The following is a 27,248-nucleotide window of genomic DNA, read 5'->3' on the forward strand; positions in this document are numbered from 1 at the left end:
TTCCCTAGAATTTATTACAAACATATTATTTTTATTTTGGTATCTTGTTTTAATTAAGAAACATATACTTCTGACAGTCACATGCACAAATCCATGAGGACCAGTTGACAGGGCTGTTGAAAAACATTATGGGATCCTGAACTTTATACAGAGGCCAGACGTGGGAAATTAAAAGTTGTGCTAAATAAGATGTTAAACTGTCAACTATCTTAGAACAGACAAAATAAGAAAATATTCTATGGTGATAGTTGAAACAGAGTAGGGGAATTCTCCCCGGTGTCCGAGCCCTCAGGGGAGAGGGTGGCTTAAAGAATGTTAGTGGACGAGTAATTCAGAGATCCAGGGTGAAGCTCAGCGACCCAGCTTCAAATATTACCACGGCAGTTGGTAAAATTTGTATTAAATAAAATCTGGAATTTAAATTTAATGACGACCGAGAAATCATTGTAAGAATCTGTCTGGTTCATGAAAGTCCTTTAGGGAAGGAAATTTGTTGTTGTTACCTGGTCTGGCCTACATGTGACTCGAGATCCCAATGTGGTTAACACTTAAATGCCCTCAGAAATAGCCTGGCAAAGCACTCCATTCAAGGATAATCTGGGATGGGCAATAAATACTGACTCAGCCAGTGACGCCAACACTTCCTGAATGAATTGAAAGCTAGTCTCAGTAACAGAGACAACAAATGCTGGTTTTGCCAGCAATGCCCAAATTCCATGAAATTTTTTTTAAGAACTCCAATTAGCATAATTTAATGTTCTGATATATTACATTGTAAATTGAGGGATCTTGCTGTGTTTGGGATGTTCTGAGATGGTGAAACATATTATAGGACTACAAGACTTTCCTTTGTCCTCAGGGTGTGGAATCAGAGTGAGCAGTGAATGAGGGGAACCTACTGATTCTCGGCAGTAATAGTTGCTGTTGGTGACAAAGTTGCAGGTTCCACCTTGGCAGCAGTATGTGTTCAGGTCTTTCCACAATCTGTATCAGGGATGAAAGAAAGAGAAAATTTGATTTAAGTCACAACAACTGACTGTGCCTTTTGGGTGTCGAGGGCGAAGCATCCTTATTTTGAAATATCATGAGAGAGTTCCCCTTCTTCCCATCCTGTCCCTTTACCCCAGCCTCCTTGTGTAATTTCATTGGTACTTCATGAGTTTCTTGTCTGCACTGTTTGGAGCCAGCAGTTCATTTGTGGATTATGTAGTGGTAATATCACTGGGCAGGTAATCCATAGACCCAGGCTTGTGCTCTGGGGACACTGGTACAAATGCCAGCGTGGCAGCTGGTGGAATTTAAATTGCATTAATAAATTTGGAATTTAAAATTGGTCCTCAGTAATGGTGACCATAACAACTATCATTGATTGTTGTTAAATCCATCCAGTGCACTAATGTCTTGCAAGGAAGGAAATCTTTTTTCCTTACCTGGTCTGGCCTACATGTGACTGCAGACCCACAATAATGTGACTCTTAATTAGCCTCTGAAATGGCTGAGCAAGTCACAAGGGCAATTAAGAATGAACAACAAATGCTGGTGCAGCAAGTGATGCCAACATCCCAAGAAAGAAGAAAAATTAGTGATGTTTGTTTTGGTAAATATGTATATGTAAACCCATACTTGCAAATATTCGACTATTATTGACACAATTCTAATGCATTTAATGCACTGTTGTAGACTCCATAATCATCACCATTGTTTGAAATATGATATCCTACTATCACCCACAATGTGCAATAAATGCCAGTTGGCACCAATAATTATAGAAACAAACATGTCAAAGACCTGTTAGGGGCGGGAAAAGTCCTGGTGAATTGACCTCAAGGTCACTGACAGAAGCTTGTTCTGTGCCATAGATATTGCCCAATAGTGACAAAATGCTACCTCAGACATACAATCTATCAATTCATTCAAAAGGAATATTGAGAATTTATAAAATATCATTGAGTGAAAGTTTACATGCAGTAGTATTCTTTAGATAGTATTCTTTAGTAGTACTCTTTACATGCAGTAGTATCACTGCCTGTCTGCAAAAGCTAAATTTCTGTTATCAATTTTCTCCCTCATGCACTCCTATATCCAAACGTAGAATGTAACATATCTATGTAAACATTTAGCATTGCAATGACACCTTCCTGCCAGTGAAGGTGCTGCCAGCACCATTTTTGGGATGGTGAAATTGCAGTGTTAAAAAATTATGAATGTCGTTTCTATTATACATTCCTATATCTACATTTATAATGGAAACTAAACAATCTCCTGTGACATTGTACACAACAAATCAAAGTATCTCAGGTCTGTCTCATATTGCCTTCCCTTTGTTCTTGCAGGCTCGAAGGGCTAGATGGCCTACTCCTGCTCCTATTTCTTATGTTCTTATTTCCATTTCTTATTTTCCTTTCTAATGCAAGGTGCTGTATCAGGGAAAGGAGACCTCTAAGGAAGTGGAGATTGTGGAGAAAATGTTTCCCCAATCCTCCATCCTATCATGTACTTACACATTCACAATCCTGATACTGTTCCCAAATCCTTCCTGCAGTTAGTCTGTTCCTACTTGCTTCTACAGGGCAGCTAGAAAAAGGATAAGACCCCCCTCCCCCCCAACCCCCAACCCTCTGCTTAGTCTCACTTTCTTGTGTTTTCTTTTTCCAAAGTGAACTCTAATTGGAATGAGGAAAGGCTCCCTGTGTTTTTGTCTCTATTTTGCACTTTGTAAACTAGGTATTAAATACTCACAACTGGGAGAATAAAACTTAACTCAAAAGTAGTAAGAGCACGACTCGGCCATTCAGCCCCTTGATACAGCTTCTCAGTTCGGAAAAACCAAAGCCAATCAGATCATGGCCCCAATTACACTTTCCTGCCTGTCACCCATATCCCTTCACTCCCATGTAGATTACAATCTGTTGAACTCAGCCTTGAATTTATTAAATGACCCAGCTTCCATTGCTCTCTGGGGAAGAGAATTCTAAAGATTAATGACCCTGAGAGTATAAATTCTTTCTCATCACTACGTTAAATAGGACAGTATATTGTAAAACTGTGTCTCTGCTTCCAAATTCCTCCATGAAGAATCTTTGTATCTACTCTGTCTCTACTCTGAACCTTGAAAGTTTTATTAAGGTCACTGCTTGTCATGGTAGACTGGCTGCTTCAATGAGTGTAGGTTATCCAACATTGAGCCCTAGACTGTGCAACATTTAGGGGTGAGTGAGGATGATGCCCCTTTTAGTCTGACCTTGCGCTGTGATTTAATACACTCGGATTGGAGATTCAAACAGAATACCCACGTGTCCCCGAAGAGTCCATGGTAATATCCAAAATAGACAAGTGACTGGTCATTAAAATATGTGCTGCTCAATCCATTCCCGACTGCAAACCCCTGGAACACAGAATATAACATCACCACAAAAAGCTGGGCTCCTGCCGCCCCCCCCATGTTTCACTTGAAGGATAATGAGGCCAATGTTCTCTCCACTGCCTGAAACAGCTGCCACTTGGAATTGACAGTGCTTCTGTGAACCAAATCACTGAGGTGTACTGCAGCTTGTACCAGTAACTCAATGGGGATCATTCTCACCCCTGAATCAGGAGGTATTTGGATCCCACTTGAAAAACTGGAGGATGTCAGTTCAGTCTGACACTTCAGTGCAGTACTGCCAAAGTGCCTCATTGTCAGATATACTGTTTCTTTGATGAGACATTAAGCATTGCCATTTCAGATGGAGACTGAAGCTTTCCTGGCAGTTTACCAAAGAACAGCAACGTAATCCTTCCTTGTGTTCTGGCCAAATTTTATCCCATCAACATCAGAAAAACAGGTTATTGCTGATTGTGTAAACTGGTTGGCAGCCATGTTTCCTACATTACAACAATGATTACACTTCAAATGTACTTCATTGGTTGAGAGACCGTTTGGGACGTTGTGATAAAATTACTCTCTCATACCCTTTGTTAAGTGCTTCAATCCCATGTGTGGGGAGATTCCAGATTCCAATTGGGATAATCCACCCAAACAAAAACAGGTGGAGGGAGGATCATGGGGCCAGGAAGAGGCTGATCAGTGCCCAGAACAGAAATGCAAATACCTTTAAGTTAATCTTGGCTGGACCGTCAGCGATTTTCAGACTCAGGCTTGGCACATAGACGCCCCCATAACTTTCACCAGCGACATAGAACTCATTACTCCTGAGGCTGGGAAACTTTCTGAAGAAATCTTGCAGGGCCAGGTAGTTGCTCTCTGCGACCTGTCAAAGAGGGCGTGGGGCGGAGGTGGGAGGTGAATATGAGATTGAAATTGGGGTTAATGCTGTGCTTCTTGTGGGGTGACAGACTCATGGAGAACCTGCCAGCTGAAGTCATTGACATTTTTGTGCTCAGGTTTGCTGGCTGCCCTGAAAGCTTTGAGGTGGAAATTATTCATGGTAATATCCAAAGCCATTCTGAAGTTAGCTGATGCTCACTGGATAGCTCCTACACCTCAAGCATCAGAAAGCTGTGGGTTGAAATCCCATTTGAGACACTTCAGCACACAGTCCAGGTTAATCCCCACTGCTGGTATTAAAACTGTGTGCTGTCAGATATGTTATCTTTCAGATGAGACACTAAACCGAAGTGCCAAATGCTTAAAAGCAAATGGCATTATTATAAAGACAACTAGGGAATTCTTGCCAGTGATTTACTATTTGTGGGATCATGCTGTGCTTAGCCTCAGCTCCCATGTTTCTGACAAGAGTACTACCCTTCAGAAATAGTTGATTGGTTCTGAAGTGGTTTGGGATATCCAAAGGTTGTGAAAGGTGCTTTCGGAATACAAGTTTTTTCTTCTTTGACTCAATAATCAAATTGCTCTTGGCTACAGAATACAACATATGAAATCCTGACGATCTGATGTCTTTGAGTTGTTCAGATTTCAGAGAGGCTTCTGACACTATTACCAAACAAGTGATCAGAGTACAAAGTGGGAAGGTATCAAATACATCGGGGGGAGAATTGAAAATTGATAAAACTCAAGACAACAAAAAAATTGTTTCTGTGAATGGAGCTGGATCAGAGTGGAAAAGAATCATGATTGAGTGCCACAGGGCACACTACTGAGGCACATTATTAGATGGAGGAAGAAAATGAAATTGTCTTTGTTTGCTGATGACTCCAAACAGTAGTAAAGAAACAAAATACACAGGAAAGTGGATAGTTTGAAAAAGTTTGTAAAAGATGACAAAAGTTAGGAATTGGAAAATATTAGTCTAAACATAAATTAAATAACTTTGCTACATGATACAATATAGAGTGAAATGGGGAAATGATGTGGAGTTCACTGAAACTAACAGCATTGTTCGTGGCATCAGTAAGCCAAAATTTGAGAAGTGTTACACAGGAATATAAGGAAAATCATATAGACTACTGAAATACATATAATACTGGTAGCTGTGCTATGGAATAAAAAATGAATTCAACACTGATACAAATTCTGGAATCAGTGAGTATTTAAAGAGGGATGATGCATAGTCAGCTTTGTTTAAATACTTTGTGAAGATGGTGGTGAACATTTGAAATGGGCTGTTGAGAGAAAGGAAATAGGAAAGGGGAGAATTGGATAGATATTTGAGCAGTGACCGATCGCAGAGTATCAAATTTTGGGAGTGCTGAGATAAACAATTTTTTCTGTTCCTTCCTTTGTCCAACATTCAGAGCTGTCAATTGATAAATGAAAGATTTCAAAGTGAATTTATTAAAATTCTGGGATAATAGGAGAGAGTTAATTCTGTCACCAGACTACAGCCACAGTGCCAGAGACAGGAGTTCTCTGTACTTCTTATTTACTTAATGATAATATCCTTCAAGTGTTTTTGATATTGCGATGGTCTGGTTACCTGAATTATTTCATACTGCCACTGTTTAGTTTCGATCCTGGGACACTGGGTCCACAAGCAGACACCTGGATTATCAGAGCAAACCCGACTCCCTTGCCCATTGGGAATATTGAGCCAAGAGCTGGTGTTTCAGATTCCAATGGGGCAAGTGCAGTGTAAGCCCTGCAGTGTGAGAGAAGCATCTACACTTTATAGAGAGAGAGAGACAGTCCAGTCAAGAAACACATGCAGTTGAGAAGCAAGGAAAGTCCTGCCTGTGCAATGGTGCACAGAAAGATAATATATTCACCTACACAGCAACTGTCATCACTTATCGATACTCATTGCATGATGGGTAAAGATTTATTTATTTATTATTGTCACATGTATGAGTATACAGTGACAAATATTGTTTCTTGTGTTATACAGACTCAGCATATGTTCATAGAGAAGGAAGGGAGAGGTGCAGAATGTGGTGTTACATTCATAGCTAGGGTGTAGAAAAAGATCCACATAATATAAGGTAAGTCCATTCAAAAGTCTGATGGCAGCAGGAAGAAGCTATTTTTTAGTCAGTTGGTATGTGACTTCAGACTTTTGTATCTTCTTTCCAATGGAAGAAGTGGAAGAGAGTATGTCCAGGATGCATGGAGTCCTTGATTATGCAGGCTGCTTTTCTGACGCAGCAGGAAATGTAGACAGAGTCAATGGATGGGAGGCTAGTTTGCATGATGGACTGGGCTTCGTTCACAACTCTTTATAGTTTCTTGCAGTCTTGCTTAGAGCAAGGGCCATACCAAGCTGTGATACATCCAGACAGGATGCTTTCTATGGTGGATCTGTAAAAGTTGTTTGGAGACATAGCAGACATACCAGATTTCCTTAGTCTCCTGAGAAAGAGGCACCAGATCAATCAATTCACCAGATTCTCCATCTTTTTCCTGTACTGCATCTTATCATTGTTTGAGATCCAATCTACTGTGCTAGTCTCATCAGCAAACTTGAAAATTGAGTCGGAGGGGAATTTGGCCACACAGTCATAGTTATATAAGGAGTCTAGTAAGGGGCTGAGGACACAGCTTTGTGGGGCACTGATGTCGACGATAATCGTGGAGGTAATGTTGTTGCCTGTGCTTATAGATTGCGGTCTGTGGATTGGGAAAGCTAGGATCCAATCGCAGAGGAAGAATAGCTGAGCCCCAGGCCACAAAGTTTGGAGATGAGTTTTTGGAACAATAATAGTGTTGAAGGCTGAGCTGTACTCAATAAATGTGCGTCTGACAGAAGTGTCTTTGTAATCCCGCTGTTCCAGGCTTGAGTGTAGGGACATGGTGTCTGCTGTGGATCTGTTACAGCGAAAGGCAAGTTATAACTGATCCATGCAATCTGGGAGGCTTCTGAATTGAGCTAGGCCATTACTGTCTTTTTGAAACACTTCGTAACGATGGATGTCAGAGCCACCGGGCAATAGTCATTAAGGCACACTGCCTGGCTTTTCTTTGGTACAGAGATGATTATCAGATTTCTAAATGTCAAAAAAACAACTAAACCACGAATGAAAAGAAGACTGGTCATTCTCAAAATCAGAGTCAGGAGACAGTGCAGAAAACACTTGAGAAGGAGGGGGAAGAAAAGAGCAGAGGCCTCAGTCTCTGAAGAAAATGAATGTGGTGATGTGTAAAGGTTCATGTAGAACAAGATAAGAACATAACATAAGAAATAGGAGCAGGAGTAGGCCATCTCGCCCTTCGAGCCTGCCCTGCCATTCAATAAGATCATGGCTGATCTGAAGTGGCTCAGTTCCACTTTCCCGCTTTCTCCACGTAACCCTTAATTCCCTTGCCTACCAAAAACCTATCTACTCATGACTTAAATATATTTAGCGAGGTAGCCTCCACCACATCAACGGGCAGAGAATTCCAGAGATTCACCACCCTTTGAGTGAAGAAGTTCCTCCTCAACTCCGTTCTAAACTGCCCCCCCCCCCCCCCACTCTGTTTTGAGGCTGTGCCCTCTAGTCCTGCTGTCCTTTCTGAGCGGGAAGAATCTCTCTACCTCTACCCTATCCATCCCCTTCATTATCTTATACGTCTCTATAAGATCTCCCTTCATCCTTCTAAACTCCAACGAGTACAAACCCAGTCTATTCAGCCTCTCTTCATAGTCCATCTCAATTAACAGTCTGGATAGGATAGTCAACACCTGCTGCTCAAGCAGCTACCTTGTGTGATGCACTGATTGTTGGATGCAAGAAATAAATGGCCCTGGATTTCAAATGATTAGTGTTTTGGAATTTGCAGGCACATTTTTACCCCGGGTGACCCAGCCAGCAGTAACCAGCTCTTACCACCTAGGAAGTTCTCGTAGTGGTGGCAGGATGAGCACAGTACCTCAATATCATTGGTGGCGTAGTTTTGATCATCAGAATAGGAGAAGCCAACCCCAGCCGGAGATTCCAGGTACAGAACATTGGCCACCTTGTTCCAGCTGTACTCATTGATGTAGAGTGTGCGACTGTTATCATTCACCTGAAAGCAAACACACTGGAGTTAACAGGATGTCACCTATTGACCTGAATCTGCATTACCCAACTTGCCAAACCTCCTACACTCCAATGTAACACCCCCATCACCTCTTAACCTCCCCCAGACCCACAGAATACTACACAAAGCAGCCTTCACGAACTTTTGGCTTTTTACCTCCTGTTCACACAGTGCACGTTTCTCTATTTCAAATCAAAACTCTGAACCATCAGGGTGTAGAGTATAAATATACCACACTGTGTACACCACTGAGCTAGACTGACCAGGTTCCATCCCAAATGCATGTCCTGGCATTGGGAAGGCAAAACAAGGACTTAGGTTTTCCAATCTTCAGGATGATAGGCAGGCATTGACAGAATCAGGAACCCTAGATGTTCCCTTTCCACTTGGCCAAAAGAGATTTAAAGCCAACATTTTAAGCCTCAAGTCTTTTCTGAGGTTAACCAACAGTAAAACTCAATCCTCACCTTTCAGTGAGGCAAGTACTTACATGCAAAGGTCCATTTTCAGTGAGTAATCCATCTAAGGAACTGCACCCAGGTCCACCATTCAGCCATAGGACCACAGGGTCATTGACTGGGTCTCGCTGGGATGTCACAAACCTGCAGGAGCCAAAACAAGTTGGAATGAGTGTCTGTTCTGGGGACCATGGAAAAGCATGGAGAGATAAGGCACATCAGGATCCTTAAATGGTTCCAGCAAAGGGAGGAAGCTATTCATCCACTTTTAATCACACCAACTCTCTGTGAGATCTACTCAACTAGTTCCACTCTCCTGCGTGACCTCTGGAAACCTGCCAATCCTTTCCCTTCAAATAATTATCCAATTTCTTCAGGCAGTGCATTCCAGATCTTCACCACTCAGTGTGTCCAAATATTTGTTGCTCTTTTTTGTCAATGATTTTTAAATCAATGTCTTCTGTTTTTTTGATCCTTGAGCCAATGGGAACCATTTTTCCTTCTCTACTCTGTCTGTGGTCACTGGATTGGAGAATCACCCATCTGGCCCTAGTCTTCTGAAAGCATGATTCTGTTTATATTATTAAGATTTTTACAACAAAGCAATGTAATTGAGGTCTTTAATATGTGAAAAGGGTTTAACAGGGCAGATATGGAGAATCAATTTCCTTTTGTAGATCACCCATCAAGAGTGAAATTAGGAAGTAGTTCATCAATCAAAGGGTAATGGAAATCTTGAGGCCAAGAAGGCTAGGGATTGGGGAGGACAGTTGAAGCATTCAGAACTGAGACCCCTGGAGTTCTGTTATGCTGGGACATCAAATGCGATGAAGTAAAGATGAGGAGAGTGAATTGAGGTACAGATCTGAGCACAAGAAATAGGAGCAGGAGTAGACTGTCTAACCCATCGAGTCTGGTCCATTATTCAAGACTATCATGGCTGATCGTGGGCTTCAATTCCTTTTCCCCAGCTGCTCCCCGTATCCATCGATTTCACCAGAGACCAAAATTCTGTCTATCCCAGCCTTAAATATATTGCATGATGGAGCATCCACAACCCTCTGGGTAGAAAATTTCAAAGATTCACAACCCTTTGAGTGAAGACACCTCTACTTGTCTCAGCCTTAAATGATCATCCCTTTATCCCGAGACTCTTCTAGATTACCCAATCCATGAAACAATCTCCCAATGTCTACCATATCAAGCCTCTTCAGAATCTTTGACGTTTCAATGAGATCAACTCTGATTCCACATTTTTTTAACTAGTTATTCAGTTTTTTTTATTTTGGATTAGTAAAATTCCAGTGTCATCCATATCTCCTATACATTTGCATAAGGCCAATGAGTCTTGCATGGAAACTGTTTGTTTTGTATTTCATGATGCAGGTGTTCTTTCAGACAATCATTGCAGGATCAGTGGGCTGAATGACCTCCTTCTGCACTGTATTGGTTCTATAGTTCTACTTTATTCACCCTTCATACAGAATATGCATAGAATAGAAAGTATCATATTTTAGTTGTCATTGTGCAGAGTAAAGATATTAAACAGGTGCCTCTCTTTAGTAGATGATGAATAAGAATTGTTGACTAGGTGTCTCTCTGGCTCCTGATCCCTGCACCTGCATTGAAGTAAAAGGATAAGGATTACATAAGAACATAAGAACATAAGAAATAGGAGCAGGAGTAGGCCATCTAGCCCTTCGAGCCTGCCCCGCCATTCAATAAGATCATGGCTGATCTGTCGCTGCTCAGTTCCACTTTCTCGCCCTCTCCCCATAACCCTTAATCCCCTCTCTTATCAAAAACCCATCAACCCGCGTCTTAAAAATATTTAGCGAGGCAGCCTCCACCACTTCAACGGGCAGAGAATTCCAGAGATTCACCACCCTTTGAGTGAAGAAGTTCCTCCTCAACTCCGTTCTAAACCGCCCCCCTTTTATCTTGAGGCTGTGCCCCCTAGTCCTACTGTCTTTTTTGAGCGGGAAGAGTCTCTCCACCTCTATCCTATCCATCCCATTCATCATCTTATACGTCTCAATGAGATCTCCCCTCATTCTTCTAAACTCTAACGAGTACAAGCCCAGTTTATTCAGCCTCTCCTCATAGCTCAACCCCCTCAACTCCGGTATCAGCTTAGTAAACCTCCTCTGCACTCCCTCCAAGGCCAAAATATCTTTGCGCAGGTGTGGCGCCCAAAACTGCACACAGTACTCCAGCTGCGGCCTCACCAATGCCCTATACAGCTGCAGCAAGACCTCCCTACTTTTATATTCAATCCCCCTCGCTATGAAGGCCAGCATCCCATTTGCCTTCCTGACCACCTGCTGCACCTGCAAGCTGGGTTTTTGCGAGTCATGCACAAGGACCCCGAGGTCCCTCTGCACCGTCGCCTGCTGCAGTTTTTCGCCCCGTAAGTAATAGTCCTTCCTACCATTCTTCCTACCAAAGTGGACCACCTCACACTTGCCAACATTAAATTCCATTTGCCATTTCCTGGCCCATTCGCCCAGCCTATCTAGATCCTTCTTCAGACTCTCCACACCCTCCGCACAATTTGCCGTTCCCCCAATCTTGGTGTCATCAGCAAATTTCGACACCCTACACTCGGTTCCCTCCTCCAGATCATCTATATAAATGGTAAAAAGCTGAGGCCCCAGCACCGACCCCTGGGGCACTCCACTAGTCACCAGCCGCCAATCCGAATAGCACCCGTTGACCCCCACTCTCTGCCTCCTATTTGACAACCAACCCTCTATCCACGCTAACACCCTACCCCCAACTCCATGTCCCCTGACTTTCTGCAATAACCTCTTGTGAGGTACTTTGTCAAACGCCTTCTGAAAATCTAGAAAGACCACATCCACCGGCTCTCCTCTATCCACCGCCCTAGACACATCCTCATAGAACTCCAGTAAATTTGTCAGACACGACTTCCCTTTAATGAAACCGTGCTGCGTCTGCTCTATCAAGCAATTCCCTTCAAGATGCCTCGCAATTTCCTCCTTAATGACGGATTCTAACATTTTACCTACCACAGACGTTAAGCTAACCGGCCTATAATTCCCTGCCTTTTGCCTAGCACCCTTCTTAAACAACGGCGTAACATTAGCCGTTTTCCAATCATCCGGCACTTCCCCGGAATCCAGCGACGTCTGGAAAATAACCACCAAGGCATCCACTATCACCTCCGCCATTTCTTTCAGAACCCTCGGATGCATTCCATCCGTTCCTGGGGACTTGTCCACAATCAGACCCTCCAGTCTGTCGAGCACCGCCTCTCTAGTAACAGTAATGTCATTAAGACCCTCCAGTCCTACCACCTTTCCATTGCTAACACCCGGCAAATTATTCACGTCCTCCTCCGTGAAGACAGAAACAAAAAAGTTATTCAATACCTTAGCCATATCCCCATCCCCTACCACTAGGTCTCCTTTCTCATCCTCTAAAGGACCAACATTCACCCTAGCCAGCCTCTTCCTTTTTATATATTTATAAAAACTCTTGCTATCCTTTTTTATATTAAGCGCTAGCCCAGCTTCATAGTTTCTCCTACCCTTCTTTGTCAATCTTTGTTGACATTTAAACCTCTCCCAATCCTCTTCTCGCCCACTACTCTTAGCTACTCTAAATTCCTCCGCTTTTAGTTTAACACTTTCCTTCACCTCCTTTGTTATCCACGGCTTATTACCTCTCCTCCTACTATCCTTTTTGACCATCGGAATAAATTTCTGCTGAGCACCAAGAAAGATCTCCTTAAAGATCCTCCACTGCTCCTCAACAGACCCTCCCTCCAACACGCTCCCCCAGTCCACATTCGCCAATTCTTCTCTCATCCTACCGTACTCCCCTCTATTCAAACAAAGGACGCGTGTCCGGGAACCCACTTTCTCCTCCTCCATCTGCACCAGAAACTCCACCATACAATGATCACTCTCCCCAAGAGGATCCTTCACCACAAGGTCCCTAATTCTACCCGCCTCATTACATAGCACCAGATCCAAGATAGCTCGCTCCCTCGTTGGCTCCAACACACACTGTTCCAGGAAACTATCCCGGCAGCATTCCAAGAACTCTTCCTCGAGCCCCCCGCGTCCAACATGGGTCAACCAATCAATATGCAAATCCCCATCATTTATCTGATGATTCAACTCCTAGTCCCTTTGCATCTATCAAAGTTCTTGGATGTTCTACCTGAAGTGGAACTTTTACACGTCTTCCTTTAGTCCATCCACCACCAAACAGATTCTGCTTTCAGAACAAGTTTTATTTCCATCTTCAAATGTCATTCTCTGTAAAGCTCAAGTGTCCAAGACTTGAACCTTGCTATCTAACCCATCTCTCTTTGACGCCAAACACGTACAAAAACTTGTTTCTGTTAATTCTTGTGGAGTTTTTGGAACCAAATATTTGCTCAGGTTCAGCTTTGCCAGGTATTTTCATAAATGGACCTTCTGTCACCCTATAATCTGGAGTGCATTCTTTCCCACCCGAATTCAAGGAAAATGTTATAAGGACCATCATAGGGAACTTTAGTCCAGATACTAACTAATGAATTATAATAGATAGTGTTCAAATTCAAATAGCCAGGCAGTGATTGAATGAACATGAGAGCGCAGTCTCTCTACATTTATACACTGGTTCAGGCAAAGTTCCATCAGACTGGAAAGAAGCAAATATTCAAGAGGGAGGGAGACAAAACTTGACATCTGTTGTGATGAAGATATGAGATTTGGTCATCAGGACGTTATAGCTGGGCATTTAAAAAAGCTTAAGATAATCTGGAAAAGTCACCATGGTCTTGTGAAAGGAAAATCGTGTTTAACCAACTTACTGGAGTCCTTTGAAGGAGACTTTATACACTTTGGATAAAGGGAAGCCTGTAGATGCACTGTACTCTGATTTCCAGAAGGCATTTGATAAGATGAACATCAAAGTTATTGCAGAAGATATAAGCTCCTGGTATAAGGGACAATATACTATCCTAAATAGATATTGGCTGGTTGGAAGAGTATGCATAAATGGGTCTTTTTCTGATTGTCCAGATGCGATGAATAGAGTCCCGCAGGGATTTGTGCTCAACGTTTCACAATTTATATCAGTGACTTAAGTAATAGGAATAAAGATATGGTAGCTAAATTTGCAGATGATACAAAGAAAGGGAGGAAAGTATCTTGTTAAGAGTACAGAAATAAGGTGCAGACAGATGGGTTGAGTGAATGGGCAAATATCTGGCAGATGGCATATAATGTGGGAAAGTGTGAAGTTCACTTTGGCAGGAAGATCAAAAAAAGCAGGGTATTACTTGCCAGTGCTGTTTGAGAGAATTTAAACTAGCGTGGCAGTGGTTGGGAACTGGAAGTGTAGGGACCGGGGAAGAAAGTGAAACTGAGATAAACATAGTACAGAGTAAGAACAGACAGAGGGAAATTGTGGGATTTGGAGGGACTGGAGGTCTAGAGTACATCTTGCTTCAATGCAAGAAGTATAACAAGTAAGACATGAACTGAAAGCCTGGACTACTGCATAGAATTATGATGTTACTGCCATTATGGAAGCATGGTTAAAGGAGGACAGAACTGGTCGCTTAACACTCCAGGATATTGTTGTTTAGATGTGACGGAAGGGGAAACAAAAGGAGTGGAAGAGTTGCATTGCTGATTAGTGAGCACATTACAGCTGTGTTGAGGGAGGACATATTGGAGGATCTTGTAGTGAGGCATTATGGGTGGAGCTCAGGAGTAGGAAGGGTGAAATCACAATGTTGGATGTGTACTGTAGACCTTCTAACAGCCCACAGGAGATAGAGCAGCAGTTTTGTAGTCAGACACTGAAAGGGTGAGAAAAAAGCAGGATCGTTGTGAATGACTTTAACTTACCCCATATAGACTGGGACCACCTTACCACCAGTGGGTCTGATGCAGAGCAATTTGTTAGAAGTGTCTAGGAGGGCTTTTTGATACAGTATGTTGGTAATCCAACCAGGGAGGGGGCCATACTAGGTACTGGGGAATGAGCCAGGCCAGGTGATCAATGTTTCATTTTGGGCTTAGCGACCATAATTAAATAAGATTTCAGATAGTCATGGATAAGGACAAGAGTGGCCCTCAGATGAGGCTGCTTAATTGGGCAAGGGCCAAATACATCCGAATTGGTCTGGAATGTGGACTGGGAGCAGCAATTTGAGGGCAAAACTATGCCTGCCATGTGGGAGGCTTTTAAAGGCCAGCTGATGGAAGAACAGGACATGCACATGAAGGATAGACATGGTAGGATTCAGGTACCATAGATGACAAGGAAAAAATTCTCAGCTTGGTCAAAAGGAAGCTTGTGATAGATAGGTTTAGACAACTAAAAACTGACTAAGCTCTTGAGGAGTATAGAGAAAGTAGGAAGGAACTTAAGTGTGGAATTAGGAGGGCTAAAAGGGACCACGAAATGTCTTTGGCAAACAGGGTCAAGGAGAATCCTAAAGCTTTTTAATGCATATATCATAACCAAGAGAGTAGCAAGAGAAAGAATAGGCCCACTCGAGGACAATGGGGGGGAATTATATGTGGAACCATAGGAAGTGGATGACATCCTTAATGTGAGTACTTTATCAGTATTGACCAAAGAGAAGGACATGATGGATGTTGAGGTCACGGATGGATGTGTGAACGCTCCAGAGAATGTCAATATATCAGAGGAGGAAGAGTTGAATATTCTAAATTGCATTAATGTAGACAAGTCCCAGGGCCAGATGGGATCTATCCCAGGCTACTGCAGGAGGCAAGGGAAGAATTAGCTGAGGCCTTAACAGATATCTTTACATTCTCTTTGACCACAGATGAAGCTCTAGAGTACTGGATAATAGCCAATGTTGTTCCCTTATTTAAGAAAAGAAGCAGGAATAATCCCAGAAAATTTTAGACTGCTGAGCCTGATTCTGTGGTGGGGAAGTTTTTGGAGAAGATACTGAAAAACAGGATATCTGCATATTTAGAAGAAAATGGACTAGTTAGTGACAGGCAGCATGGTTTTTTATAAGGAAGATCATGTCTTGCCAACTTGCTTGAATTTTTTGAATTGGTGACAAAGATAATTGATGAGGGAAGGGCTGTGTGTGTAGTTTATATGGACTTTAGTAAGGTGCTTGACAAGGTCCCACATGGCAGACTGATGCAAAAGCTAATATCACATGGGATTTGGGTGTGTTGTCTAGATGGATACAGAACTGGATTGGTCATGAAGATAGAGAGTAGCGGTTTTTCAGAATGGAAATCTGTAGCTAATGATGTTCCATAGGGATCAGCTGGGACCTCTGTTGTTTGTTGTATATGTATATATATAAATGATCTGGAGGAAAATGTAGGTGGTCTGATTAGTAAGTTTGCAGATGACACAAAGATTGGTGGAGTTGCTGATAGTGCCATGGATTGTCAGGGGGTACAACAGCTTAAATATATATATATTATATAGATTGGAGACTTGGGCACAGAGATGGAGTTTAATCCTGACAAATGCATTTTGGAGGATCAAATTTACGAATGAATTACACTATAAATGGCAGAACTCTTAGGAACATTAACATACAGAGGGATCTGGGCATGCAGGTCCAAAGTTCCCTAAAAGTGACCACACAGGTGGCCAAGGTGATTAAGAAGGCATATCATATGCTTGCCTTTATTGGCTGGGGCATTGAGTGCAAGAGTTGGGAAATCATTTTGCAGCTATATAAAACCTTGGTTAGACTGCATTTGGAATATTGTGTACAGCTCTGGTCACCACAGTACCAGAGGCTGTAAAAGCTTTGAGAGAAGGTTCACCAGGATATTGCCTGATCTTGAGGGTATTGGCTGTGAAGAGAAGTTGAATAAGCTAGGATTGTTTTCACTGGTTAAATGGAGGCTGTGGGGAGACCTGATAGAGGTCTACAAAATTATGAGTGGCATATACAGGATGGATAATCAGATGCTTTTGCCCAGGGTAGAAATGTTAATTTCAAGGGGGCGCTGGTTCAAGGTGATCCATGGAGGGATTTGAAAACAAGTTTGAAATTTTCAAAATTTAGACACTGCCCATCCAAGTCAGTTAGCATAGGGGTGATGGGTGAAATGGACGTGCCATGAGTAAGGACATAGGCAGCAGTGTAGTGAATGACACTAGGTTTGTGGAGGGTAGAAACATAAGAAATAGGAGCAGAAGTAGGCCATTCAGCCCCTCAATACTGAGCTTCTATTTAGATCAATCACAGTTGAGCACCAAAGCGCTATTTTCCTCCACTGTCCCCTTAACTAATATCTAGAAAACTGGATAGAACTTGGGCGGCTGGCCAGAAATTAGTTGGAGAAGTAAAGTTGAAAATTAATAATAGCAAATAACCTAATTTATTTTAACCACAATGCAATATAACTGAACAATACTAATCCCATCACACTATATTTATAGCTCCTAACATAGGCTAAAACCTCCTCAAATATATCTCTTCAATCATCTTCATTTAAGATAGTGCCAGAATTTTGCAGCCTATCAACACACATGATACCATTTCCAGGAGGAGGGAGTGAAAAATGAGCAATAGGGGTGAGGAAGAAGGGGGAAGCATAGGTTAGACTGCAGAATTTTGGTTTTGAAAGACTAATTCTTCCTCCTCCTTTGTGTCAACTGAGGCTCAGTTGAGACCACTCATCTCTTAGTCACAAGGTCCTGTGTTTAGGTCCTAACCCCAGGAATTGAATATTTAAACTAATATTAAAATAAACCAGAAAATGTTGGAAATATTCAGTAAATCCATGGAGACAATAGTAGGTCAATGGGCTATTGTCAAGTAGAAATGACAGTTGACACTCCAGTGAAGGGAATGCAGTACGGACAGAGTATCATCTTTCAGATGAAATGTGAAACCAAGTCACTGTCTTTTTGGGTTGACCTGAAGGATCCCACTGAAGTAGAATGGAGAGCTCGCTCCACTACCTTGGCCAATATTTCTCCCTCAATCACCATCAGAAAAACAGATTATCTGTTCATTATACATTGGTGTTTGTGGGAGCTTGCTGTGCACAAATTGGTTGCTCCATTTCCTACATTACAACTGTGGTTACACTTCAAAAATACTTCTGTAATTCATTTTCAGATGAACAATAATCAAGAAAAGTGCAATATAAATGCAAGATGTTTTCTTTATTCTCCACTTTGACTCTTCCTGGATATATCCTACAATCAGATCCCCCCACCCTCCAAACATTCATTCACAAATGCTAGATGCCAATGGGGTATTGAACAGTGAAGGGTATCACTGAGGGATTAAATAAAAAGTAATTAGAAGCAGTAAAAGCTGCACAATCTCTCTCAATCACAATTTCCCCCAACCTCATCTCATGAGCAAGCCCATTATAATATCCAACTTTAACAGACCAGCAATCTATTCTGGACCTTCATCCATTAAGAGTTCAGGAGACTGGGGACTGTCAGGCACTAGTTCTATTCTGTCCCCAATGCCAGGGTAGGGTATCCAGCATGCCAACTATGTGGAGCCCCATTCACTTACCAGTAATGTAGATGTTGGCTAGGAGATGCCTCTAGGTACCCTGACCACTGTCTAAAGTTGAGTTTGGTGTTCAGACCTGGCAAGGACAGGATTTCATCCTGGTTGTAATATCCTAGGGCGCTGCTCACACAGAGCAACAGCAAACCCCACCACATGACTGCCAAGCAGGTGGAGAGAGTGAGACCGAGAGATTAACAGCCACAACCTGGAGGATCTCAGTAATGTGCTGGCTGGGGGTGGACAACTCCTTATATAATCCAGGCTCAGAACGGGATAATCACAAGACTGATTGTAAATGATAAAAGAGACAGGGAGTTACAATATTAACAGACGATGGGGAATTAAATCAGTAGGTCTGAAAACAAATATTGAAATGATGTAAACACAGATAACAATCTGTGACTTTTACTGGGAAAGGCCTCAGTAGTTTTGGTTAAGTAAATTAGATAACCTGTGTCCTCGACGTGTACTTTAAATACATGATAAGGAAAGTAGATAATATCTCATGCTCCTTTCAACCATTGCCATATATTCCAAACTATGTTTGCCCAACAACTACCCAATTATAGAAAGGCTGCTATTTGTGAAACACTATCATGTTCAAGGTGTCCCAAAATAGTTCATAATCACTAATTGAGGTTTTAACTTTGTTTTTGTGATGTGGGAGTGAAAGTGGTGAGGCCAGCATTGATTACTCATCCCCTATTGCCCTTGAGGAGGTGGTGGTAAGTTGCCTTTTTGAACCTCTGCAATCTAAAAGAATGTAGAAAATAAGAGCTGGAGGGGATGATTTTTCCTTTTGAATCTGCCCCAGCATTCATTTTGATCATGTCTGATCATGCAACTCAATCACCCAATCCCTTCTTCCCTCATATCCTTTGATCCCCTTTTGGCCTAAGAGTGATATCCAAATCCTTCTTGAAAACATACATGCTTTGACCTCAACTGCTTTCTGTGGTAGCAAATTCTACAGGCTTTCCATTTTCTGAGCAAAGAATATCTCCTCATTTCAGTTATAAAAATGTTAACCCCATATCCTTAACCAACGATCCCTGGTTCTGGCCACCCCCACCATTAGGAACATCATTTCTGCATCCTGCACACTGAAGCATCTCTGCATCCCCTCAGTTCACCCTCCCATGCAGCTTTGTGTCATCTGCAAATTGGGAGATATTACATTTAATTCCCTCATCTAAATTATTAATATATATTGTGAAAGCTGGGGTTCCAGCACTGTCAAAAACAATACAGCACAGAAGCAGGCCTTTCAGCCCACCAAGTCTGTGCTGACAGAGATGCCCCTCATTTTTGCTTTTATATGATCCCTATCCCTCTATTCCCTGTCAATTCATATACCTATTGAGATGCCTCTTGAATGTTATGGAATTTGCTTCCACCACCCTCTCTGGCAGCACGTTCCAGACCTTTACCACCTTCAGTGAAAAATGTGCCCCTTGTATCTCATATTTTCTGCATCTCACGTTCAACTTATGCCCGAGTAATTGACCCTTCGACACTGGGCAAAAGACTGACTATCCACGCCTTTCATAATCTTGTAAACGTCTATCAGGTCTCCCCCTCATCCATCCTCCAATGAAAACAATCCAAGTTTGTTCACCCTTTCTTCATAGTCCATATCGTCCAAATCAGGCAACATTCTGGTAAATCTCTTCTGCGCCCTTTTCAATGCATCAACATCCTTCCAGTAGTGTGGCAACCAGAATTATACACAATCCCTGTGGTACCCTACTAGTCACTGCTTTCCATTTATTCCTACCGTTTCTTGTCTGCCAGCCAGTTATCTATCCATCTCAATACACTATCCCCAATCTCATACACTTTAATTTTACAGCCTAATGTTTTATTGTGACTTCTTGAAAAGCATTCTGAAAGTCTAAACAACTGGGCCCCCTCATCAACTCTACTAGTTATATCCATGAAGAATTCCAGTAGAATTTTATCATATTCCTGGGCCATTTGTCCCTGCAAAAATAGCCAATAATATTAATTACAATGAACACGTTCAGTAATCATAAAGAAAAAGATCCTCTAGAAAATGGTGATCATTATACAATTAAATGAAAAGATGTTGTTACTTTGGAAATTAATCTACAGGCACCCAGTGTGGAGGACCTCTTCGTGAACCTGCTCCTGGGCCTGACAAAGCTTGCCATAAGTTTCCTTCTGCACGGCAGGGATTCTATGATTCTATGCTATGATTCGAACCAGATCCAGGTAGTGGACAACAGGGATGGTTGTCTAACCTGACTACCCATCTAGCGTGACTACATTTGCAGCTGAGTGTCCATGGAAAAGGAGCATGCGGTGTCCACACGCTCCATTGAGACCTTCTCCACTGTTGGACACCACAAGGATTGGAGTGTATTATTGACCTTTTTAATCACCTTTCAATTTAATGATTTAAGATTCATTTTTGTTCTTTATTTTGCTTTCTTCCCCTTCATGCTTTATCCTTCAGTTTGTTTAATTTAGTTTATTTGTTTTGCCAAAAATAGCGACAGGGATTAGAGTGTTTTACATCATGGTCGTTGTTTTACTTTGCATTCTGCAATAAATGTTCCTTTCCAGTTGGACTACTTATTCCTAACCCTTCTGGAATTGTAAACTAATGGAGGGGTCTACAGGGATTGTAGTCTGGTGAAGGGTCTATTGGGATTGTAGATTGGCGGAAGAGTTATTGGGACAGTAGACTGGGGGAGAAGTCTATTGGAATTGTAGACTGGGGGAGTTATCTTTTGGCATTTCAGATGGGAAGAGGGCCTATTGGGATTGTAAACTGGGGAAGGGGTCTATTGGGATTGTAGACTGGGGGAGGGGCTATTGGGATTGCAGACTGGGGGGGATTCTGTTGGAGTGTAAATTGGGGGAGGGGCCTATTGGGATAATAGACTGGGGGAGGAGTATTTTTCGGTCAGACCAAGTAAACAAACTGAAAATTACATTAGGACAAAGAAAAAGGGGGCGGCTCCCCAAAAGGAGGGGGAACGGCCCGAACAAAAACAAAAATTACAAAGGAAACTTAAGACACGTCAAATCAAAATGTGATTGTCGGGGTCTATAATGCACCCCAGCAGACTGGGGTAGGAGTCTATTGGAATTGCAGACTGGAGGAAGTGTCTCTTGGGATTGTAGGCTGGAGGAGAGGTCTATTGGCATTGTAGACTGGAGGAGGAGGTTATTGGGTTTGTAGACTGGAGGAAAGGAGGCTCTATTGAGATTAAGAACAAAGAACAACACAGCGCAGGAAACAGGCCCTTTGGCCCAACGAGCCTACGCCGCCATTTCAATGTTGTGAGTCCCCTCTTCCACCCAGGCACCAGGTTGAGGGGAGACTAATTTAGAGACAATTTGTTACACCGGTCAGCCTAAGAGCACATCTTTGAGGTGTGGGAGGAAACCGGAGCACCTGGAGAAAACCCACGCAAGCACGGGGAGAATGCGCAAACTCCCACAGACACTGGCCCAAATCCATGTATCTGCACAGCAAACAGTGATAGTCACTGAGCTGTCATGTTGCCCATCAGCTGGTTCAGTTTAAGCGTACACTAACGACGTGAAGCACTAGGCTACTCTCGAAACATCGAAGAGCAGCCCTAGCACGACCCACTGCGTGTATGCCCCTTGTTGGACAACAAGGCAGACTGAAGCACCTGTGGATTAAAAGAGAAAAACATCAATAACATGCACATCTTATGCAAACATTCAAGGGAATCCCTGGAAGCTCCAAAGTAAAACAAGTAGATTTGTAGAGATTGTAGATTTGGAGGGGGGTGGCGGTGCATTGAGGTTATAGATTGGGGGAGAGTATCATTAAGTGCCAAATAAAGTTCAATTCCAAAGATACACAACCCCATTTGAATGAAGATTATTCTCTTCACATAATTATTCTAAGGCTATGTCTCTGAATTCTAGATTCTTCAGCCAGTGGGAACAGCCTCTCTGAAAAAACCCTCCAAACCTTATCTATTTTGTTAAGATCTCTTATTCTTCTGAACTCCAGGGAGTATCAGGCATTTAAACTGAAACTCTCCTCAAAGAACAGCTCTCTCATTCCTGGAACCAATTTGGTGAACCTCAGGTGCATCTTCTCCAAGGCAAATACATCTTTCCTTAGGTAAGGAGATCAAAACTGCACAAAGTATTCCTGGTGTGGTCTCATCAATGCCCTATATTATTGGCATTTACCATTCCTGTCATTATCTATTTACATCCCTAGAATGTAGGCTATCAGGCACTAGGGATTTGTCAACTTTAATCGTACTTGTTTCTCCAGGACTATTCCATCAATAATAACTGCAAATAATTCCTCACTCTCCTTTGTACCTCAGTTCCCCACCACTTATGGCATTTTTTGTGTCTTATAATGTAAAGGTAAACACAAGTGGTGGGACAGGGGAAGCAGAGGGGAACAAAATAGAAAGTAAGATTCAGAACTGGACAAATCAAACAATGGAAGAAATTATATTTTTATGATTTTATATTTTTATGATATTTCAAATTTTAAAGTCATAAAAATGGATTAATAAGGTAATAAATGGAATTAAATAAATGGAAGTGGAGCGAAGGTGGAGGAGAGAGTTTGTGCTCTGAAGTTGTTGAACTCTGTTCAGTCTGGAAGGCTGTGAAGTGCCTAAATGGAAGATCAGGCGCTGTTCCTCAGTTTAAATTGGGCTGTACTGGGACATTGCAACAGGCCAAGGATGGACACGTGGACAAGTGAGCTGGATGGCGTGTCGAAATGGCAATGAAAAGAAGGTTGGGGTCCTGTTTGCGGATAGGAGTGAATTTGACTGGGAGCAAATGTTACTGTTGTATTTCCCCCAAACTCCTGCTCCCCATGTTATTTTTATGTTTGAAGAATATATTTCTAGGAATTACTCATTGAGTGGTAGCTTTCACCTCGAAGGCCAAAGCTGTGTGATCCAAGCTGACAATACATTGCAGGACTGAAGAAGGAAAGTTAAACTGTTGAGTGCTTATAACTCAACCCCCTGCAAGGAGCTTGCAGGGGCCCTCATGCTCCTCACAGGGAGTCTGGCAGGGGGTCTCTGAGGTCCCATGAAGCACTTACTTACGTCCTCTCTCTTGCCCCCTCACAGCGATGCCTCTGGGGGGGGGATGGGGAAGACCCCAGAAGAGCACATTTCCCCTCACATGAAGCTAAACTCAGCTTTTTTTTTCCACTGTACAAGGAAGAATTCAAGACTTTTTCAGTACAAGACGAAGCTCTTCAGCCCATTCTTTCCATGCTGGCCGTCAAACACATATTTATTCTAACCCATTTTCCATCGTTTGGTCCATAGCTTGAATGCTGTGGCATTTCAAGTACTCATCTTAGTGCTTCTTAAATGTGAGGATTCCTGTCTCGACCACTCTTTTAGGCAGAGAGTTTGTTTCCCACCACACACTGGGTGAAAAAGCTTTTCCTCAAATCCCCTCTAATTCTCCTGCCTCTTACCTTAAATCTATGCCCCCTGCTTATTGACCCCTCTACTAAGGGGAAATGTTTCTTCCTATATACCCTATCTCTGTCCCTCAATTTTGTACACAACAATCAGGTTCCCCCCCCCAGCCTTCTCTGCTCTAAGGAAAACAGCCCCAGCCCAGTAAGCCTCTCTTCATAACTTAAACACTCCAGCCCAGACAACACACCGGTGAATGTCCCCTGCACTCTCTCCAGTGCAATCACATCACTTCCTAAAATGTGGCCATCCAGCTTGTGCAGTAAAGACATCAAAAGTTCCTTTCTGGAGAAATTGAAATTGTTGAGTTTATTCAGCATTCTGACCATTGTAAACAATCACATTTAACAATTATCTTGAAGAACTGATTAGTTTGGATATTCCAATGATTAGCAATCTTGAGATTGCAAAAAACCTATTTTGCTCAATTAGCAACAACCTGAGCTGTTTGTGTAAAAAAGAGAGATAAACATTTAACAATTAAGTGAGAATAAGGCAATAAGGTAGCAAGGCAACACACTGTGAGGACAAGCTGTAGCCCAATTAATATGCAGAGTTGGAGAGGAAGGATTCAAACATCTTCAGGGCTCGTGCTGGTGCCCACTGTGGTACCATGTGTCCAGCTCCCTGAGGAAGAGAGAGAGTGAAGAGTGAGGATCAATGGACATTGTTATCACCCTGATAAATTCCACACACCAATTCCATTTCCCTTTCTGAACTCAAAATAGCCCATAATAATCAGTATCCAGGGAGGCTGGTTGCTTGGCACTGCTTGAGTGATGTCATAAAGCAGTCCCTGAATATTGTGATATCATCGTTGTAACTTAACAGTGAATTTTATTGATAGCAATGTTGCCGTGCCAACCAGCTACCCATATTCAAACAGGTAAATCTGATTATAAATGTCACTGCTGTGTGTGGATTTATGATTTTCAATCAGTTGGACCCTTTATTTGATGAGAAAAACAAGTTGTTGCCTCCAAATCAATTCTATCCTTGTTATTGAGAATTCCAAGTGAAGGGCTGGAGTGCAGAATATTAGTATTCAAACTCAGAGAGTACGAACAAAGAGCTAGTGACCAGATGATGCTGACCTGATAGGGTTCAGGAAAATAAATCTACTTGAGGTGAGGAAGTCTGTTCATTGAGAAGAACACAAACTACCGGCTAGAGATGGACAATAAATGGCAACAGAATGAATTAAAAAACATTGGAGGGTGGAGTGTTACACGGTCAGAGTGAGAAAAGAGAGGAGGGGTGGTGGGGAGCAATGAGATAGAGAGACTATCACAGGTCAGTAAGAAATGGGATGTACAGTCACACTGGTTTTTGAATGCCCTGCGAGTACAGTGGAGAACTTGGGAATTTGATATTTGGTGCAGAGGAGAGAAGAGCTGCTGTTTTTTTGTTTCTGAGCCTTGTATTTGTTCCTATAAACTTAAGGGAGCAATGGTTTGAAATTCTCCAACCATGTTTCAAGATTAATGGAGGATGATGAGCCTGATCTTTCCAATGGTGCTGAAGCTCATTGCAGGGATTACTGCATGCTGACCTCTTTGCCCCTTCCCATCCATGACCTCCATTCACAGTTGGAACAACAAAGGAGAAAACTGGTAATGAGGACCTCATTTTAGGAGGTAGTTTTTTTACAGTCTTAAGTCTATGGGTCGGTGAAGTGAGAGAGTGGACAAATGAATGGACAGGTGAGCGGGTGGTGAGATGGGAGAGGGTTGATAGACACTTGGGCTCTCAGCCAAGCCTAAATTTTCTATTTTGGCTGCGAGCCTAAGCTTCCATTAGACTACCGAAATTCTTGAGCCCCAGGGAAATCATTTCATGGCTGGAGAAGCCAGCCAGGTTAGAAATTCAGGGCATACCCCTGGCTCCCCCTCCAATCGTATTTTGGAGGGGGAGAATTCAGTCATTGGTAGTCAATGTTGGGACTAACATAGGAAAGAGCAGGCAAGGGGGAAAGTAAATTTTGACATAGCCAGCATCTGTTGCCCATATCTCACTGCCCATGAATTGAGTGGTTTACTGGGCCTTTTCAGAGGACAGCTAAGAGTCAACAATATTGCTGTGGATCTGTCTCACTCATGTACATGTAGGCTATTCCTTCTCTAAAGGACATTAGTAAAGTAGATTGGTTTTTACAACAGTTTATGATAGTTTAATGGGATCATTAATCAGACTAGTTTTCAATTCCAGATTTAGCTTGGACCTCTGGATTACTAGTCCAGTGACATTACCATTATACCACCATCCCTCCTTGAAAGGAGTAGTGTTACAAGGAGGAGCTCCATTACATGGGGTATTAGTACCAGTACTGAGACAGGAAGGAATTGGGATAGGCACCATCTGAATGAAGTGGGACCAAGATCATTGTGGAAATGGTACATAGGGCAGTTATAAAGACGTTAAGCTGGTAAACGGCAAAGAGAGCCATCTGCTGGTTTTTAAACTATTACAGAAGGGAATTGACTAGAGCAATATCAGAAATTGCTTTAGGTATCGTAGGTAAAGGGAAAACTAAAAGCTGTGATGTAATTAAATCTGGAAGAGGGAAAGAAGGAATGTAGAAGTAAAATATTAGAGCACGAGGACAGGTTAGAGATGTGGTGCAAATAATGTTCATTATACAAATGCACAAAGTATAATTGGGTTGGATGAATTACAATCACATTCAACCTTTATGATGTGACATGGGAACCCTCACTGAAACATAGTTGCAAAGTAATCAAGACTGGGAATTAAATATACCAGGTTCTGATGTCTCCAGGAAAGCTAGTAAAAATGTTGAAGGGGAAGGAATAAGCTTTGTTATTAGTAATGGAATTCCTTCAGTAATAAATGATATAATGAGAGATAAGAAGGCAGTGGAACTTTACAAACAGAATTAAGAAGTAGAATAGAATTTAAGATTGTAACCAGAATTGTGTATTGACTCCATAGTAATAGTTGAAGTAGACTGTATTAATGCAAAGATTGAACAAGCACGTGACAATGGCAGAGTGCTTTTAATGCTCGATTTTTAACTTAATCTGGTTCAGGATAAACAGATAAGCACGTGTCAGAAAGGCAATGAATAAATGATGGTCTAGCCAGCTATGCCCACATTCCACAGAAGAATAAAAACAATTCCTAATATGTCTGGGATAATTGTTTCCTGTGATATATCTGAGAGTCTATGAAGGGCAGTCAATTTAGATTTAATAATTTTGTAATAAGCTGATCAGTTAGTTAACTGCCTGTCCATGACCATTTATATATTGTATTTGGAAGGAAGAAATATAAAACAACCAACAGGATTGTAACTTCAGGGCGATGAGGCAGAGACTGACCAATCTGTTAATGAATAGTTAAAGTGACAATAAATCAGCAAG

The 27,248-nt window shown here is 42.1% G+C and overlaps 2 protein-coding genes across 4 annotated transcripts in view; one reads left to right on the forward strand and one right to left on the reverse strand.

The window, feature by feature from the left end:
- LOC145342066 (lysosomal protective protein-like) overlaps positions 1-19,364 on the reverse strand; it is a 30,672-nt gene extending 11,308 nt beyond the window's left edge. The window contains exons 1-6 of the mRNA XM_080187267.1: positions 18,383-19,364; positions 8,889-9,000; positions 8,246-8,383; positions 4,092-4,250; positions 3,294-3,385; positions 900-984 (exon numbers count right to left, since the gene is read on the reverse strand). Of these exons, the coding sequence (XP_080043393.1) occupies positions 900-984; positions 3,294-3,385; positions 4,092-4,250; positions 8,246-8,383; positions 8,889-9,000; positions 18,383-18,537 (741 nt within the window). The 5' untranslated portion in view covers positions 18,538-19,364. The remainder of the gene's footprint in view (positions 1-899; positions 985-3,293; positions 3,386-4,091; positions 4,251-8,245; positions 8,384-8,888; positions 9,001-18,382) is intronic.
- Positions 1-27,248, forward strand: part of slc38a7 (solute carrier family 38 member 7) — a 103,002-nt gene that overhangs the window by 55,910 nt on the left and 19,844 nt on the right. The window contains exon 13 of one of the 3 annotated variants that reach the window (XR_013886503.1): positions 20,498-20,779. The exons of the other annotated variants lie outside the window; for them this stretch is intronic. The gene's annotated coding sequence lies outside the window, so the exon portion shown is untranslated. Of the gene's footprint in view, positions 1-20,497; positions 20,780-27,248 lie in introns of those variants that run through there. 3 annotated transcript variants of the gene reach the window in all.

Source organism: Carcharhinus amblyrhynchos, chromosome 4 (assembly GCF_965287045.1).
Source record: "Carcharhinus amblyrhynchos chromosome 4, sCarAmb.v2.hapA, whole genome shotgun sequence".
NCBI lineage: Eukaryota > Metazoa > Chordata > Chondrichthyes > Carcharhiniformes > Carcharhinidae > Carcharhinus > Carcharhinus amblyrhynchos.